At 35.4% G+C, this 20,295-nt stretch overlaps 1 protein-coding gene across 4 annotated transcripts in view; it reads right to left on the reverse strand.

Annotated features, from left to right (window-relative positions):
* The window catches only part of LOC150086693 (protein turtle-like), a 1,103,226-nt gene that overhangs the window by 237,628 nt on the left and 845,303 nt on the right, over positions 1 to 20,295 (reverse strand). For 3 of the 4 annotated variants that reach the window (XM_090372696.1, XM_090372694.1, XM_090372697.1), the window contains 2 exons: positions 17,165 to 17,305; positions 8,048 to 8,129 (listed from right to left, as the gene is read on the reverse strand). In XM_090372696.1, coding sequence (XP_090228822.1) covers positions 8,048 to 8,129; positions 17,165 to 17,305 — 223 coding nt within the window. Of the gene's footprint in view, positions 1 to 8,043; positions 8,130 to 17,164; positions 17,306 to 20,295 lie in introns of those variants that run through there. The other variant, XM_090372698.1, reaches the window with a different exon arrangement.

A 20,295-nucleotide genomic window follows, 5' to 3' on the forward strand; every position in this document is an offset into this window, starting at 1 on the left:
AGATCATACTGAGAAATGCACTAAATTAATTACTTCCTTCAAAATGCAGAATTTCTGCTTACAATATACTGCCATTCATATTCCATTTTCACATGGAATATGAATTGTAAGTTCATTTAACGCAGAATAAAGTAGAGATATACTTTATATAAGGAAAAAATGTTAATTTTGTTTTCAGAAAAACCAGGTAAATCAAAAAAAGTATATAGTAAAACCACTAAGATAAAGGTTACTTCTTAAGAGCTAAGTCACAGTACAATTATGGAGGTAAGGGATGAGCCAGAAGTGTCCTATTATTATTTTATGCTATGAGAAGTGTAAGTATTCTAGACATATTCTACAATAAATTTCAAGACTATAAAAGACTATTTGATTATTGATAGCAATATAACCATTCATTCCAAATTAGTAACAAGTGGCAAATCCACTATGCTGCCATGGAAACCTATACTTAATTGTATAGGTTCTCTATACGTATAGGTTCATCATTAAGCATGTGGCATTGTAGTATAAATATTAATATAATAAAATACCTCACTACTCTGATAACAAGACCTATACAGTAAATTACTGTAACAATAAAATTATAACTGCAAGATAAGGTAGTAATTATAAATAGATTTATCATCAGCGTATCATTAGTATTTATAAATAGACTTGTTATCAGTGTATTTATAAGTACTGAGGGTTAAAGGTGAAAGATGAAGTTGTATTTAGCCAAGGTGCAAATGCTGTACAGCATAGTGCAAGATATCATGTCTTATTAAGAATAAGTTAATTAAGGGATGATGTATTTTCTTATTTCCTGTAGACTCATACTTTCCTACTGCATGTGGTTCCTAACCACGTACAATTTCACCTTTAACTTTTAAAGTCCATATTCTTCACTTTTTTCAGCAGTTTTGCCACAGACAAGGCCACTTAAAGCCCAATTCACATCTATGAATTTCTGTATCGCATAAATTAGAATTCAAATTCAATTAACCTTCAAATTTAAAGTATATCATAGATGTAAATTGGGCTTTTTCAACCAAATACAGTAAAAATTCAGTCTTACTGAATTTTTACTGTATTTGGTTTGAAAATTTTTGGTAGAGTTCTTATAATGAAATACAGACATAAATGAAATGGCTTCTCTGTATTGTATAGTTTAATATTATATCAAAAATGATGTATTTCATAATGGTGCATTAATATAATATACATGATCAAACTGTTCTTGAATATATGTTTGTTATGATACTGGCCTTGACTTTTGCATCTACAAAGATAAATCTTATATTATTTGAAAAGTCTCAGCTGGGAATTGAGTTTATGATATTAACCAGAATTTAATGAGTTCATTTTTAAATATAAAATTAAGTAATTAATGTGTTTGTGCAAATGACTAACTGACATTGTAAATAAAGATTTATTAAAAGCACGACAATAACAGTTAAACCAGTAGTGTAATGAGTAAAACAGTTTTATGTGTGTGTTTCATTACTTCGGGTATTCATGTTCAAATTCAGATGTAGGAGTTTGTTTTTCTTTTCCTCACTATTGCTTGATTCTTTTGACAGAAAAATTGAATGAAGAGGAATTAATGAGAGCTATAAATAAAAAGCATGTAACTGGAAACAGAAATTACTGATTACATATATTAACTGCTGAACATTAAACTGGAACCTTATTTTTTACCTTTATAACTAATCTACACAGCATTCTGCAATCCACTTCGGATCACATATATCACAAGTCAATCACAGAAATCAGCATACCTCTGGGTAAAGAAAAATGACTACTTTGCATGTGTTGTAGAACTATACCAAATGTGTAATCATAGTATTAACTTTTAATGTTTATAACATGCATTCTCTGATATCTTTGAATATAGTTACCTTTTCAAAAACATTTCTTACCATATTAAATATGGTATGCTGAATGCCTTGTGAATTAACTCATGACTTAAGGGACTCTACAATGCCTTTGGGGAGAATTTTTATCAGCATGGTCCACACTTGTAGGCAGAAGGACTCTCTTTTGTGGGGACAGGGTACATATGAACAAAGATGGTGCAATAATTTTGCCAATATCATTGAAGATACCTTAAAGGTTCAGGGAAACTGCTAGTTTAGGGGGAACAGGAGTAATACAGATACATATTTATCTGATATGGTTGCCAATATTGGCTGCTGTGGCAGCCGATATTGGAAAGATGTTCTGAGGGTAGCGTTATTTCAAATGAATGGGAAACTAATGCTAGAGAAATGAGCTTAAATAACTTAAAGGGTTGTGACAGGGTAGTAAACTATACAAGAGCACTTACCACTAACAATACTCTATACACATTAAGTGTCAATAAAATGAGTGAATTTGAACTCCTGGTTAGGACAACTAATGCTGACATAACAGGGCTAATGGAAACATGGTATCACCTAGATATAGGACATGATAAGTTTCACCGTGGTATGTACAATGTATTTAGAAAGTACACGGAAGACAGAAGAGGTGGTGGGGTCACGCTTCTTATCAAAGAAGCCTGTGTGATTGTTTGTCAGGAACAAAATCTGTCCCAGATTCAGAAGTCATACGTGCTAGTATACAGAATCTCTGTGTGTAAGTTGGCTGGAAGCAAAGGTATAATGACAGTAAGGGTAATCTATAAATCAGAAGGGTGTGAAGATTATGATGAGTCTCTACATGCAAATAGAATGGGCGAGCTAATACGAATGTATTTTTGGTGATTTCAATTGGTCCCTAAGTGATTGCAATGAGTGGGAGGGAAACTCACCATGGGTTACAATATTTTTAAACCAGCTAGGTGATTATTATTTGTATCAGTATGTTAGAGAAAGTACTAAGGAAAAGACTGTTCTAGATCTGACCATCACTCATGAACCACATGATATCACAGGGCTAACAGTATGGCAATCATTAGCAAGGAGTGATTGTGTAGTTCCAAGTTGGATAAGGTGTTACATTGCTGCTATAAAAAGGAGATATAGCACACAGAGCATGAGTACATTAGAATTACGGTATAGCTATAAGGCTATGGTCACAGAAGATACGAATGCACATATATAACTAAGAAAATATAGCACAAGGAGGATGTTGAGATGGATGAATAATGAGCTAGCCAGTTTAACAGAGAAGAAATATAGCATGGGAAAATTACAGAACAATGAAAACCACTAAAATCTATAAAAATTACAGTTTGATCACTTTAACACCACAGTTAGGCTAGCAAAGGCAGCTTATGAGAAATCACTGGCTAAGAGAGCAAAGAATGGGAACAAGGAATTTTTCACATATATGAACACAAAGAAGAAAAGAATGAATCAGGCCAGACCCTTGCATAATTGGAGTGGGAAAGTCTTGGAGAAGTCAGTTGATGTTGCAGATGAACTGAACAGGTATTATGCATTGATATTTATATAATATTGGTGTAAATACACCATTGTTTACCCATAAGTTTAACTACATATGTAGTGTAACGGCATCGTTTAGATTTTATCTCATATTGTGGCTACGTTCATAACGAGATACCAGGTATTGCACTACTTCAAATAAATAATGCTTCTCTAGTAGAGAAGATTACTGTTATTTATTCTCAGTGGGCGCCACCACCCAGACGCGTTTTGGAGCTTGTTGGCTCACTCATCAGTGGGGGTACCTTGGTAATGCAAACATACCATCACGGTTGTGAAGTTATTTCCACAATATGAGAGATGCCAAAATGGTGAAGATAATGATAATATTTTGATATTTATAGATGAACGACTCTTTATGGTGAGGAGAAACTGTGTAAATGAAGTTGGGAAATATGAAATTAGTGATACTGAAATTTCAAATGATTATTTATTATAAACACTTTTGAGCCCAAGGGGCGAGTAAGACTCCTGAGGTTGATAGCATATACCCAGTAATCTAGAAGGTGGTGATAAGAGAATGCATTGAATGAGTAAGGTTAATTATGAGGGCATCACTAGATTATTTTGTGGTGGAGAAGTATCATTATTACTAAATATATAAAGGTGGTTCTAAGAGTGAAGTAGAACCAACTGGTCAGTCTGACTTCAGTGGTAAGGAAATTCATGGAGGCAATGATCCAGAGTGGAATACAGGATCATTTGGATAGAAATGCAATAATGAAGGAAATGCAGCATGGTTTTGTAAAGGGAAAATGATATTCAGACAACCTGGTTAGCTATTTTGGAAATCCTTAGATGAATTTTAGGGTAGCTGCAGGGTAGGAGGCAGAGAGTTGTGATGAATGGGTACTCTTCAGATCGGGCTAACATAAGAAGTGGGGTTCCCCACGAATCAGTACTGGAATGACTATTGTTTTTGATTTTCTTAAATGACATTGATGATTGGATACAGACTTTGAAGCAGACAAAGGGATACAGACTTTTAAAAATATACATATGATGTCAAGATTGGTAGAGTAGATTATGATCATTGTCAAGTAGCACTTCATCAGGGTTACTCAGATAGACTTCAGTAATGGTCAGAAAAGTGGCAGCTAGGTTTTAAAGCAGGAATTCTCAATGGGGTGATATCGCCCCCAAGGGAGTGAAAATTGGTTTTGGGGGGAGGCGAAGTTCAACCCTACCCAACGATATCTTATTACTTAATATTTAATTTCTCTTATTGGGTTTTCCTTCCGCTGAGACAACTGATTTTTAACATATAGGTATATTATATTAGGAGTAAGTGAGAAATTTTTATTAAAGGAAGATAGTGGGCGTGATTTAATTCAAACACCTTTGCTTTTCATAGGCATTAAATGCCTAAGTGCTTTCAGAGGTAATATCTCCACAATCCTTGGCATTTGTGCCTTTCCGACAGCTGTGACCTTGGTGGTGGCATGGTGGGTGGGGTTTATTTATTTATTGTTTTGTTTCATTGGTCAATATGTGGCATGGATGGGATGAGGAAATGTTTCAGTTTATTGTTTCCATGTGGAAGTTGTTTATTCTTGATCCACAGTGCTTTTGTGAGTGAAATGGGCTATGAGAGTTAAATAAAAATAGTTTATATTTTATTATTTAATTCTTTGTAGTTATTCAACCCATCATCAATCATGTCAAGTGAGGAAAAGAAAGTGTCGACAGTATCTGGATGAATATCTAGCTTATGGTTTTATTGAAAGCCCATTCGACTCAAGACAGCCTATATGTCTTATGTGTAATAGTTCTTTTTCAAATGAGGTTATGAAACCATCAAGACAGTTAGATCACTTAAAAAGGAAACATCCTGATGAAGTTGGTAAACATATCAAATATTTTTAAAACAGAATTTTGAGCAACGTAACACTGTTACTTCCTTATTTAAGAAGAACACACAAAAAAATGGCTGCCCGGGCTAGCCAGGCGGGTAAAGTGCCTGCCTGGCAACCTAAAGGTCGTGTGTTTGAATCCCGCCTCGGGCTTGGATCAGAGTAAAATGCAAAAATTTTGGGAGGTGCATTATGGCCACAGAAGCCGATGTGCTAACAACTAACAAAAAACAAACAAACAAATGACAATGGAATGATTGCATCTTATAAAATTTCAGAAATCATTGCAAAAACTGGTAATGCTCATACAGTTGCTGAGACTGTTATATGACCCACATTAGAGACTGTAATTTGAACAGTGATGCATCAAAATCCTTTTAGTATTTTAAAAGCATTGACATTGAGGAACGATTCAATTCGAAGACAAATTGATGAGATGTCAGTTAACGCTGAAGAGCAGCTAATTGACAAACTAAAAATGAGAAAATTTTCGTTTTCAAATTGATGAATTCGCACTTACTGACAATAAGGCCCTTCTAATGGCATGCGTTCATTATTTTGATGATGATTTAAATTGCAAGGAGAGATGTTGTTTGTAAAATCTATAGAAACTGACTTACTGGAGCATCCATTTTTGCTGCTGTAAAAACATGGTTTGATGAAAAACAAGTACCATTGGAAAATTTAGTATTCTATGCCACTGATGGTGCTACCTCCATGGTTGGAAGACAAAGGTTTTATTGCCCACCTAAAGGAAGTATGTCCTGAAGTTCCTGCAATATACCGCATTATGCACCAACATCATCTGGTTGCAAAAAATGTTAATCCAGTTCCTTATCAATCTCTCAGTACGGTTATTAAAACCATCAATAAAATAAAGTCACACAGCAAATATGATCGCCCTTTCAGAAAATTTTGTGTTTATAATGAAGAACAGTATGTGAGGCTTCTTTTACAAACAGAAGTCAGATGGCTTTCTAAAGGAATCTGTCTAACAAGATTTATAAACCTTTTTGATATAATTATTTTTTTAGAAAGTGAAGGAGATCAGCAAATACAAAAACAACATATGGCTTGGATTTTATGAAAACTGAATGAAGTATCACTTCAACTTCATGGGAAATTAATTACAGTGATAGGCTGCAAATGCGTATTAAAAGCCATCACTGAAAAACTGGAAATATTTGAAAGCAGTTTAATGAGAAAACAATTTCATGGTATGCAAGAGTTAGCTGAAATCAATGAATCTCTCACTGAGAATGATCTTAAGAATTATTCTGATCATTCGTGTTCTTTAAAAGGTGAAATGAAAAATAGATTTTCAGATTTATTTTCTTTTGAAGTGAAGCCATGGATGTTAGATCCAATTGGATGCAATGCTAGGAACTCATTGAATTAAAATGTAATGAAGAATGCAAATATAATTTTGAAAAAGGTGGAATGGCTGAGTTGTGGGGATCAAAAACAATTAGACTTCTTTATCCAACAATGTGGTCTGAAATGGCCAACGTACTGCTTTGTTTTCCAACATCACATATGGTTGAAAGTGGTTTTAGTTCAGTAAATAAAATATTAACAAAAGAAAAAAACAGAATTTATATCTGTTCAAGGGGAGACTTAGAATTAAACTTACTAACATTGCACCGAACATTGAACGTTTGGCTAAGAAGCATCAGGCTCAGGGATCCCAGTGAATAAAATAAGTAAGTATAAAGTATTTTATTGTTTAAAATTTCTTGGGGGGTGATTAGGAAAAAAAATTGTCTAAAAAAACCCTTTAGGGGGGCGATAATTAAAAAAAAAGGTTGAGAAACACTGTTTTAAAGTAACAAAATGCAAGGTCCACCTGGGGAATAGCAACCCAAAAATAACTTATACATTAGGTGGGGTTGAAAGAAAAAACATACAGGAAGAAAGGGATTTGAGAGTTGTGATACAGTTAGACATGAAGTTCTACGAGCAGTGTAGACAGGTGGCAAGGAAGGTATGCAGATAGTTTAATGATCATTTGCTTGTAGAGATAGGAAGATCACAATCCCACTGTACAAGACAATTAAGAAGATCACAATCCCATTGTACAAGACAAGTAAGAACTCACTTGGAATATATTGTATTCAAGTATGGAGGTCACACTTAAGAAAAAATATTGAGCTTCTTGAAAAGGTCCAAAGACAGGCAGTCTGCCTGGTGAAATTGGGAAAAGGGTTTCTGTATGTGAAAAGACTGAATGTGTGGGCTACCTACAGGAGCTTGGTAACTGGGCACTTTAGAGGAGACTTAATTGAGGTTTATAAAGCTCTGAGAAGAGAAAGTAAATGAATGAGGATGAAATTTTTACTATTATAAATGATTCCAGAACTAGGGGCCATAAATTCAAATTATAGGGGAGGGGTGATTTAGACTGGATTACAGGAAGTTTTCTTTTATCCAGCGAGTTGTTAATCTGGAATAAGTTGACTCCATGGGCAGTCACTGACAACTTGGGGAAGGGATCTGTTTACATAACAAAAGGGTTACAATTTATTTAATTTCTTTTATATATTCATTTTGTTGGCTGCTGCAGCAAAAGCCCCAGGTTTCTTTGTATCATATGGCTCACACTAATACCAAATCATCACAAGACAGTACTTTAAATCTTACTTGGCAGTATACCAGGTTGAGTCAACTTGTTTTTCCATAATATTGCATTTATGCTGCATTAATTATATTACATTAAGCATATGGCAATACTCTTGAAAATCTTTAAATAATGTCAACATAAACAAAAACAATATAAATACTTACTTTTTGAGAGGTACGGGACTACCAGCATGAGAATGCCCACCATTTCTTGCATCCGCTATTGGGCATGTAACCATCATATATGCTATAATAACAAATAAAAGTTTAAACCTTATATAATTCATATATTCTAACTGCATCCAATATTTTATAATTCATACATTTGAAATTAAAATGCATTTTTAAAACTTAGGCAGAGCTTTAAGATAGCATCCTTACTCAAATTGCATATTTAAGACCTGTATACTTTTAATTAATAATATATGTATGTCTAAAAAGTGAACAGAATAATATAAACCCTCAAATAATCTCATTTAAAGTGAGTACAATAACAAAAAGAGATAGAGTATACTTTAAGATTGTCCTTGTGGTGGCCTAGTTTGCAGGATACTTTGCTGCTTACCATTCATTAGGAGAGGTCCAGGTTCAATTCCAGTCAATGACTGGAGGAATATCTAAAGTTTTCTTCAATCAAGGCTGTTCACTGATCTCAGGTGGAGAGGGGAGTTTAGGGTTTCACCCATGAGTTATTCCAGGGTATCATCATTCTTCTCTTTCTTGGTGATTCCTCTCTCTCTCTCTCTCTCTCTTAGGGTAACTTAGAAATTTTTTTTTTTTTTTGGCTGGTGCAGCATAAGTCTTGCACTATATGGCTAATAATAATAATAATAATGAAATAATAGTATTTTCAGCCTACATAAAATGCAAATTGGCCCACAAATATATTTCCACAGACATAACACACACACACAAACCACTTCAGGATCACCATATTGTGGTCATAGGGAAAGGAGGGGCTATGTATTCTCCAATCCTGCCATCCCCAGCTAATAAACTGGACACACATTATTATTTTAAGATTAATAAAAGGTTAACAGAAAGTAAATTAAAGAAAATCTCCAACAAGAGGCCAGTCGAACATAGAATGAAAAATATTCTTTATAAGTTAGTTAGTTAAAATTATTATAAATAAAACAGTATTAATTGATTAAAGTAAAATACTGAAACTATATGAGTGATTAATAAGTGTACTAAATGAGACTAACTATATAAATACACATAACTAATTGGCTTAACAGACTTGTGCAAGACTGACCTTGTAGAAGCATATGCACTATGTATGACTAATTCTGAATACAAACAAAGCTATCCATAATCAACAATTTTGTTATGAATACAAATTGCACTAAAATTAACTTCAATCTTAAAAGGTATGCTATTAATTTAGATTTTTTTAATATTCCAAAACCAGTGTAACTTGCAATTTATTATAAAGAAATGATAACCCATTTAAAAATATTTAAAGAATCATAACAAGTTATACTGAGTAACGGCATTATTGAAGCTATATTTGGCTTAAACTTTCTGTAGTGTCTCTGCTTTTTTGTTGAAAGCATCTGCCTTGTGGATATATTCTGTACAGACTGAATAAAGACACACTTCTTTTCTTCACTTCGCATTTCACTTAAATTCAATTAAATATTGTTTTTTAATCCTGTTGAAGAATGTTTACGTATTTTTATATTTATGTTAAATAGTGCATATATCTTTCAATCAGTCCCATTTATTTATTCTACATTGCATATAATTTTTAGGCCATTAAATGTTTTTAAGTGTCACTATGTATAATGATATGCATCTTTATTATAAACATCGGCTTCTTAAGTTTCTGCTATTAGTCTCTCTTCTTAAACTCTAAAAACAAATTATAGATGATTTCATCTATAATTTGTTTTTTTTATCTATAGTCTATTTTTTTTAACTTCTTATTATATACTATATACTAGCTTTTTTGGTTGATTAGGAATATGGCAATGACAGTTTTTTTTGTTTTTTTTAATATGAAACCATTGTATCTACAGACTAGTACCAGTTAGGAGGTTTTTTATATGTGTTATATTAACAGTATGGTAAGTTATTATGTAGCACAGAGTGAAACAGAAGACAAAATAAAATAAATGACAACTTTAATGTTAAATTGTAAAACACAATATGTTAAATACATACAGTACAAAGAGCTTTTCGGTTATTATGTTAACCTTCATCAGTCAAACGGACAGTTTAGGAATGTAGAACATAAGGGCATGTAGTGCCAGTCATGCACAGTAAACTGCGTGATGTAATAGACTAACTGTTTGATGTTGAAACCCGTGGTTGTGGATTTTGTTAACTTGTGCCTGGACCCACTCTAGTTTATATAGATGAGAGGCGCACCGAGATTGCTTGGGTCAAGACAGATCTTGCGAGGTGTGGCTATCCCACCAGTACCCTAGACAGGTGCCTGCAGGCACATGACCATGTAGTGACCAACAGGAATATTCAAGGTAATGACTCCACCACAAGAGCCTTTATCCCATACTACCCGAACCTATCACAGCAGGTTTCTAAGGTCTTAAAATCTCATGGGATAAAGTGCGTACAGCTCCCGGGCAGGAAATTGCAATCCCTCATCTCTAGAGTAAAAACACCGGTTCCCACCTTACAACAAAGTGGACTAGTCTACTGCATTTCTTGCCATGACTGCACTGGCTGCTACATCAGAGAAACTGGGAGAAGGCTCAGCAAACGTATCTCAGAACACGAAAGAGCCATCCGCTTAGCGGACATAGAACACTCTGCCATTGCTGAGCACTTCTGGTCAACCCTTAAACAGTATTTCACGACATTGACCCACACCGAGATATCATGGTTATTGATTGGTTCTGCCATTACCGACAGCGCACCTGGTTGGAGTCGTTACACACCACATGCTCTAATACTTCAGTCAGCAGAAGCGGTGGATGTCGTGTCCACCCTATTATTGAAGCAACCATTCTCATGACAGACAAACGTTGGCAATGTTTGCATACGTCACAACCACAGGCTTCAACATCAAGCAGTTAGTCTATTACATCACGTAGTTTACTGTGCATGACTGGCACTACATGTCCTTATGTTCTACATTCCCAAACTGTCAGTTTGACTGATGAAGGTTAACATAATAACTGAAAAGCTCTTTGTACTGTATGTATTTAACATATTGTGTTTTACAATTTAACATTAAAGTTGTCATTTATTTTATTTTGTCTTCCGTTTCGCTCTGTGCTACATAATAATAATTTACCATAATGAATCCAGAGCTCACAGGCCTCTTTACCTATATTAACAGTTAATAATTTGGAGGTGGTAAGAGATATTCAAGTTATTACTTTGATCATTTAAAATATCTCCGAGCACCAGGTTTCCAAAAGTGTCTAACAGCATTCTGAAAGCTGTGTTCCATTTTTTCAAACTCTCTCAGTATTAGCATTAGTAAAGGCACATGATGCAAGAAAGCAAGCCTTATATAGCATCAGCCAAAAAAAAAAAACAAAAAAAACCCTTCTCATTTCACCCATCCACTCGGTCCAAATGTTTTGTCTAGTTCTGCCTTGAATCTATTTAAACTATCAACTTCTACAACGACAGATGGAAGTTTGTTTCAGCAATCAACCATCCACTGGCTAAAGGCAAACTTCTGCACATCTATCCTGTGGGCAATTGATCATAGAAAACTGAATATTTTGTGAAATTATTCATGATAGATGTTACATTGAGAAGGGCCTTCAGTTCTGATCAAATACAAGTGGGTAACAAAGGTATGTTCATATGTCTAGTGAGAATGATCTGGTCTTGTCTATTTGGTCTTAAGCTGAAAGTTCGTTGTTTTTAAGTGTATTTTTAAATTATTATTACTTTTTTTTATGAACATCCAAAACACAAGAACCAATAGTACTTAGTACTATGTGTGGGTTGAAGGTTGAGAAGACAGCAGCTACTTGTTGACACTAGACTTGAATTTCTGTAGATTGTAATTTTCAAGAAATAAATGTGAAGAAGGTTATCCCAGAAAACAAAAGTGGAAAGAAGACATAAATGAATAAGATGAAAAGTTGGTACTGTGAGGATGGAGTTGAGAAATGAATGCATGTTGAGTGCTTGCGGTATGTTCAAACTGGTTTTGAATAGAGTGGGGGAATTACAGATGCCAATTCAGAAGAACAGTACACATGGAAGTAGCTACAGAAAAGCATGCAACAGATACTGAATGTGCATGAGACTGAGAATGGAGAGACTTTGTGAGAGATGAGTCCATTAATTAACCTCTTTTGAATGGAGTCAAGAAGCCTGAGAGAGGTTTTGGTGATACCGCACCAGATGTGGGAACACAGTCCGTAGAAGGATAGATTTAAAGATTTGTACAGAGTGAGCAGTTGGTTAGAAAAGTGATGCTGAGAGCAAAAAACAAAGCCTATATTTTTTGATGTAGAAGAAGCAATATGTGTGATGTGCTTATGCCAAGAGAGATCAGAAGTCAGGGTAATCCCTAATTGAAATTTTGTCTGGTAATCTTGAATGTTATTGAAGATAAGCACAGGAGCAGTAGACTCATTTTTGTGAAAAAAATAAGACAGGATTAAAGTTAACAATATGTTCTTTGTCCCATTGGAGAATTACCTGAAGATTAGCATTTAAGCAATCAGTGGAGAACTTGAGGCTCTTTATGTAGGAAAAACGGTTTCCCAAACTGGAAGGTGGAATTTGGTGTATTCTCATCAGCAAAACTATGGATAGGAGTCTGTCAGTGGAAGGAGGTCATTAATATACAAGAGGAAAAGAGTGGGAGAAAGAACTGAACCTTGGCACATATCAGCATTAATGGAGAAGTTAGAAGACAAGAGTGCTGTCTACGATGACCCACAATGAGTATTCAGAAAGAAAACTGAGTGTCAAATTGCACAAAACACTTGGCAGGGCATAAGATGGGAGCTTATTTAGAAGACCTTTATGCCAAACATGACCAAAAGCTTTAGAAATTTCAAGAGTACCTGCTTGATTTTCACCAAATTTTTCCATTTAATCTGTCCAAAGAAGAATAATAAAGGTAATATATCACCAGGATAAAAACAGACAGGATCTGTATTACCAATCATTGAACAGATGAATGGTTTCGAGATAGCTTAAGAGATGGCAGTTGATAGATTTCTACATTACACATATACACACATCTTGTATAGAGAGAGAGAGAGAGAGAGAGAGAGAGAGAGAGAGAGAGAGAGAGAGAGAGAGGGGGGACAAGCCCCATTGGAGAAGAAACCATCACCAAGTCATAATCTGAAGTTCCTACAGGAACACTGATGATGTACTTGGAGAAAGGTTGTTGGTGACAAAAAGATCAAGAGTGTTGGATGGATGATTAGAATTGTTGTAATTAGGATAAGATTAGGCAAATTAATAAGTTGTATGAAGTTGTAAAAGTAATATGACTAAAACAAAAGTAATGATGAACAATTATGCCACAGAAATGGATATAATTATTGAAGTGTCTGCAATCCTGCCCAGACACGATAGGAGGGAGTATATGATGAGAGCCCTGTCGATCAGTTCGGCCCTGGAAAGGTTGTGCAGGGCTCAAGGGGTAGAATTTTTTTCAGCCTGGTCTGTACTTGTTAACAGGAGAGACTGCTTCTACAGGGATGGGATACACTTAAATAGAAAGGGTGCAATAATGTTTGCTGATGCATCGAGGCAGTGTTAGGTGGGTCGGAAAACTGCTAGATTGGGGGGGATACAAGGACTAATAGATTAACAGTAGCCACTGGCAGAGGAGAAAGTGATTCTTGCACTGCTTCTATTGGAATGAGCAGCAGCCTGGAAAATAAGATGCAGGATATTTCAGGGAAGTGCTGAGAATCATGGGGGTACAAGTAAACACATGGGTTGTGTTAGGGTGGCTAAGAGGAAGAGCAGATTCATGTATACTTGCGTGTACACCAATGCTAGGAGTTTAGGAAATAAATTTGATGAATTTGAGGTATTGCTCAAAAGATCAAAGGCAGATATTGTTGGGATTTCAGAGACGTGGTGTCACACAGATATAAGGAATGCAGAACTGGAATTTGGGGAGTACAATGTCTACAGAAAGGATAGACAGGATAGGAAGGGAGGAGGGGTTATGCTATTAGTTAAGAAACACATAAAATCCAAGGAAGTGAAGCCAGTCGACATCGCTGGACAGTGCAGTGTCGAGTCAGTTTGGTGAGACATAAGCATTGGGAGATCAAAATTGAGAGTAGGATTGTGCTATAGGCCTAATGACTCTGATGAGTATAATAAGAAACTGTACAGAGAAATAGAGTGGGCCAGTAAATCAGGGAGTCTTATAATGGGGGATTTTAATTTCCCAGATATTGACTGGAATTTGGGGGCTGGTCACTCACACACTAGCAATGCTTTTGTGAATTTATTGGATGATTGTTTTCTACATCAGCATGTTCGGGAGGCAACTAGTTGCCTCAGTTGCCTTAATGTCGGAAGTGTACACCAAGCTTTTTACATGACCCTACAGATACAAAAATCCATAGAATTTAAGTCTGGTGATCTGGCAGTCCACATTACAGGCCCACCTCTACCTATCCACCATTGACCATACCTTCTAGTTAGATACAGAGTCACAACTTGAGAAAAATGTGCCGGTGCACCATTATTCATAAACCACATGTTCTGGAGTTGCTGAAGTGGATCATTATCATCATTAAGGAGGTCTGGAAGAACATTCTGCAGGAACTGAAGGTATAGCTCTCCTGTTAGCAGCCTGTTTGGCAGAAAGTGTGGTCCAATTAGACGGTCTCCTAGTAGTCCCGCCCAGACATTCAACGAGAAATGTTGCCGATGTCATGAATTGCATTAAGATTTTCATCGGAGCAAACATGACAGCTATGAAAATTAAAAATACCATCATGAGTAAACCCAGCTTCGTCAGTGAACAAAATGTTGTTTAAAAATTGGGATTCAGGACACACTGTTGTTGCATCCACTGGCAGACGTTCACTCTGGGAGGGTAGTCTGTATTGCTGAGACCTTGCACACTGGATATGGTAGGTGTACAGTAATTGGCGATGTAAAATTCACCACACACTGCTATGACTCAGTACACGTTCTTGCAGAGCAACCCTCCTTGTCGAAATACCTGGATTTTGTTCTATTCTTTCTAACACCCTTTCCTCAACATCAGGTGTTATGCTTCTGGGCCTACCTGCTAGTAATCCATGTATGAAGTGCCCATGTTCTCCAAGGCATTGATGTACCCTGATGAATGTGCACCTGTTGGGCTGCCTTTGGCGGGGAAATGCTTCTTGGTACAAACGTGCAGCTTCGAGTGCACTGCTGTTGGCTTTACCATACATGAAGTGCATGTCCTCATACTCTTCGTTCCTGTAACCTCTTTCCATGTTGACTATCCTTTGACAAGTACTAGGTTTGGTTTGGTTTTTTTTTTTTTTTTGGGAGCATTAGCAACTAAGGCCATATTGCTCCGGGAATACGCGGTGGTCATTCCCTTGACCTTTCTGCATCCTCCGTATTTGGTGGTGACGGGCTCGAACCCCGGTCTAATCAAGAAGCGTGTGCTAGACAAGTACTAGTATGCCTGCTATATCTCAGAGCATTGAGAGAGGGGAAAGGGAGAGAATGAGCATAACCTAACCTAAACAAACAAGTCAGTGGTGGATCCCAACTCTTTACAGTTCACCTTGTCAGTGGTGGATCCCAACTAGAAATATGCAATATCTTGAAAACGATTCACTTAAGGACCCATGTTTACTAGGCTTTTTTCGCATATTGTAGTCTGTACAGTTCACCTTTAAATTAGTGACCATCACTTTTGAAACACCCTGTATATGACTGCACTGGATTACATGTATACGTTTGATACAGTCGAGCTTGATGCTTGCATGCCTGTATATGCAGTGACACGACTCCCTAAAATGTTGTTTTAGTTCATTTTCCACGCAGGCCGTAGGTTGGATACCATTGAGGTAAGGCATTAGTGAGCTTCTCACAATATCAATTCTGTAGTGACAAACATTTGGTAACCCATATTAAATTTATTTTATAAAGTAAAATTGTTTATATATTTTTTTATTACAGGTGCTTATTGTATACAGTAGTTATCAAAAATATTTGGTGGTTTAGACAGGGGTATGTGTGTGTGTGTGGGGTGGGGGGGGGAGTACTGATTCCAGGAGGTTAAGGTGGTGCACGGCATACTTTGAACATAATTATGTAACACACTGCAGAAAAAGGCTGGCCGCTCCAGGTTACTGCTTAGTATATCTGAGTGAAGTCTTACTGCAACCTGTCATTTATTTCCATGAAAAAAAATAAAACAACTCTACTTCCTTCTAGAAACCGTTTTCTGGAAAGGATTATAGGAAATTACCAGTTGAACCATATGAGACACCAACTACCAACCACTCCTTGCCCTGCTGCTCCCTACTGAGATTTACTTGAGCAACAATAAACAGTGATAGAATTTACGTGCTAGATAGACGTGCTAGTCCTCCTCCAACTGAGAAAATGATATCTTTACTTGTGAATTTATATTTCAAATATATACTGTAAAATAATATTTTTTTCAAAATTCTCCTATAATCTGGGTATGTCTCATTGTCCGGTGCATCTTATTGTCCAGAAAATATATAATATCACACCAGAGTTGTAAAATTTATATATAAAGGTTCTAATTTTAATATATTACAACAAGCAAAAGGAGCAGACTTAAAAATATATTTACTCTCTCATGCCTGTATTGGAAATTCTAAGGCATTACTGCAAGAATGAATTAAATATTTAGTCATGGGAAATTGAGAAAGAACACAGTAAATAAATAGGACATACATAAGACATGAAAAAAAAAACAAAAAAAAAAAAAAAAAACGAAACACTAAACCATGCTACAAATATAGCAAATTCCTGCATTTCAGTAGCAATATGTTGCATTTGTAGCTCCTCCCCCCCCCCCCTTTTAGTTATAGGGCCTCATCAGTCCTTATAGGATAAAGTATAGTGATTTTAGAACATAGACAAGAAGAAACTGCAGTTTCATAAAATTATAAGGATCATAAAAGTTCATTTTCTAGAATCATTAACATTAATTAAAATTAATAATGGCTCAATTACAAATTAAAACATTGTACTCTTTATTTTTACCTAATTTAATTTTAAAAATTATCAAGTGTATATTTTTTCAAGCTTGAAAATTATCGTTTGAAATATGTTTGAAATATCGTTTGAAAATAAACTTCAGTAATTATCAGACACCTTTTTCTGCTTTTCTTCTTTTTCTTTTATTGCATATTTTTACTGCACAAACAGAAAGAACAATAGCTGCTATGAAAAAAAGAATTCCACCAACAACTCCCGCAGTGATTGCTTTGCTACGATTAATTTCTTGAAGATCTCCTAGTAATAAATAACGATAATATTAGAAAATAATGAAAGAAATTGTATCCAATCTTCTATGTAAAAGTATCTGCAATGTATGAAATGACACATAAGAAGTCAAGTTTCATTAACAAATATTCATAAAAAATTTCTCAGAGTTAAAAATATTATTTTTAAATCTAAGAAATTTCTTTATTTTTAATACTTTGGTTCTGAAAGTATTAAAATTATGCATCTAAAGCAATCTTTAAAATATATGCTTTATTTTGTTTTGAAGTAAAACAACCATTGAAACCAAATAAATAATAAATAAACATTTAATTTTAATACCTTCTAACCAAATATGAGCTAAACTGATTTATTAAACCTTTGTGAATGAAATTTAAAATTTTATATTCTCTTCAAATATTTTAGGCAATTGGATTGGTATTAATTGCTTAAGATATTTCTGTGCAGAAATTATAATAACTATAAATTAGACAAGAGATCATTATTTCATACTTAGGCTAAAAAACTATCAACCACTCTCTGCATTACAATAGAAAGTAATCTTCAAAACTATCCTTAAAAATAACATTTAAACTGCACCAAATTGCAGAATAAAGATGTGTACAAATCATGATATAGTAGTAGTAGTAGTAGTAGTAGTAAAGGCATGTGATGCAAGAAAGCAAGCATATGAGCTTATGTAGCATCAGTAAAAAAAAAAAACAATTTCACACATCCATTCCCTCTAAAAGTTTGTCCAGTTCCTCCTTGAATTTATTTAAGATATCAACCTCCACAACAACAGACGGAAGTTTGTTCCACCAATCAACTACCTGCTGGCTAAAGACAAATTTCCGCACATCCATTCTTCAACTGTCTTTCCTCAATTTGAATTTATGACCCCTCAGGTTCGTAATCTTAGCAAGCAGAAGAATCCCATAGGATTTCAGCATGCTCAGCCCATTCAAGGCCTTACACACCTCAATTAGATCACCTCGTAGGTGCCTCATCCCCAGCCACTGAAATTTGCAGAACTTAAGTCTTTCATGGTAAGAGGACCCCTTCATTCCCCTCATTTAAAACAACGTCATATATTTCATTTCACATTATAATATCATAAATTTATTTAGGAATTTCTGAAATAGCCTTATCAATAATGCTTCTCTGTGTTATGTTTTTAAGTTGACAATTTGAGGGTTCTGTTGTCTGTTCAGTGACTGTGATGGTGCTCTGAATTAAGCTCTTTAGAAATGATTACATTTGTCTGTGTAGGCAACCTAAAGCAATTAATATAGGGCATTCCTTGAGTAGCATGATGCATAGCTAAACTGTGTTGTTTGAAGATAATAATGCACTCAAAATCTACGTTGGCATTATTATGTTTATTTCCAAATAGGAAATATGTACATAATAGGGTCAAACATTTCATAGTATTTTCTTACTACTTCTTTAGTGACAGCTGACTTTCAATCTCATTATCACAAAAGATTGAGCATGCTCAATGCTGATGAGATTCTTCCTCTTGCTCAGAATAATCACCTGGAGAGGGCATAAATTCAAATCGAGGAAAGACAGATGTAGGATAGACGTGTGGAAATTTGCCTTTAGCCAGTGGGTAGTTGGTTGGTGGAACAGACTTCCATCCCTTGTCATGGAAGTTGATAGCCTAAATAACTTTAAGGCTCAGCTGGACAGGTATTTCAAACGAACGGAGGGGTGAAGTGGAAGTGTTTTTTTTTTTTTTTTTTGGCTGATGCTGCATAAGATTGCTTTTTTGCATCATATGCCTCTACTAATGCTAATGCCAATGCATATGCTAAGATCACTTTGGTCACAAGAACTTGAATATTGCAAAGACAGCTGTCATTGAAGAAACATTTGACCATTATGTATATATTTCCAATTCAGAAATAAACATAATAATACTAATGTAGGTTTTGAGTGCTTCATTATCTTTAAATAACTAATGTTGCTTTTAATTGGATAACATTAATCATTTAGGTGAAGCTATTATCCATTAAAAATTCAAGGCACTGCTGTGATCAGTTTTGTAACTATTTAGTGCCATCATCACAGCAGGTAGTCCTATCAGCAACCTTGTGTCAAGCAGTTAATGGATGTATTAAATCCAAACGAGCATTATGTTTCCAATCAGGAATTTTCTTCCAAATCTACTGCTAAACTGCTCATTTATATTTGATATATCTGTTGACCACTACTCAGGGTTGCTGTTAGGGCTGCCTTCTATCTGATGATAGAACCACATAGTTCTGAAACTGAAAACAATGACTCCATTATCCATTAAAAACTTAAGGTGCTGTTGTGCCTTGAGTTTTTAATGGATAATGGAGTCACTTAAATCGGATGTAACCTGATTAAAAGAGATATTAGCTATTTTAGGTTGACTGCATGAAAAAATTAGCTTATATGGATATTCTCCAATCAATATAGCATTAGCATAAGTAGAGGCATATGATGCAAGAAAGCAAGCTTATATAGCATCAGCATAAAAAAAAACCCCTCCTATTTCACCCATCCATTCATTCCAAATGTTTGTCTAGTTCTGAATTGAACTTATTTAAGTTGTTGACCTCCACAACAACAGATGGAAGTTTGTTTCAACTATCAACCACCTGCTGGCTAAAGATGAATTTCCACACATTTGTTCTACAATTGTTTTTCCTTAGTTTGAATTTATGTCCCCTCAGGTGAGTAATCTGAGAAAGAGGTAGGATCCCATTAGCATTGAGCTTTCTCAAACCATTCAAGGCCTTATACACCTCAATTAGATCACCTCGCAGGTGCCTAGTCTCCAGAAGCTGCAATTTGCAGAACCTAAGCCTTGCTTGGTAACACTAACCCTTTGTTCCACTCACCAACCTTGTTGCTGTTCTCTGTACTCATTCCAGCAGCTCTACATCTTTCCTAAAATGAGGCCTCCAGACCTGTATACAGTACTCAAGGTGTGGACTGACCATTGCTTTATACTAAGGGACAATCCTCCCCCTTATACCTGCTAG

The sequence above is a fragment of the Mastigoproctus giganteus genome, chromosome 4, assembly GCF_048544385.1.
Source record: "Mastigoproctus giganteus isolate SK-2022 chromosome 4, ASM4854438v1, whole genome shotgun sequence".
Lineage (NCBI taxonomy): Eukaryota > Metazoa > Arthropoda > Arachnida > Uropygi > Thelyphonidae > Mastigoproctus > Mastigoproctus giganteus.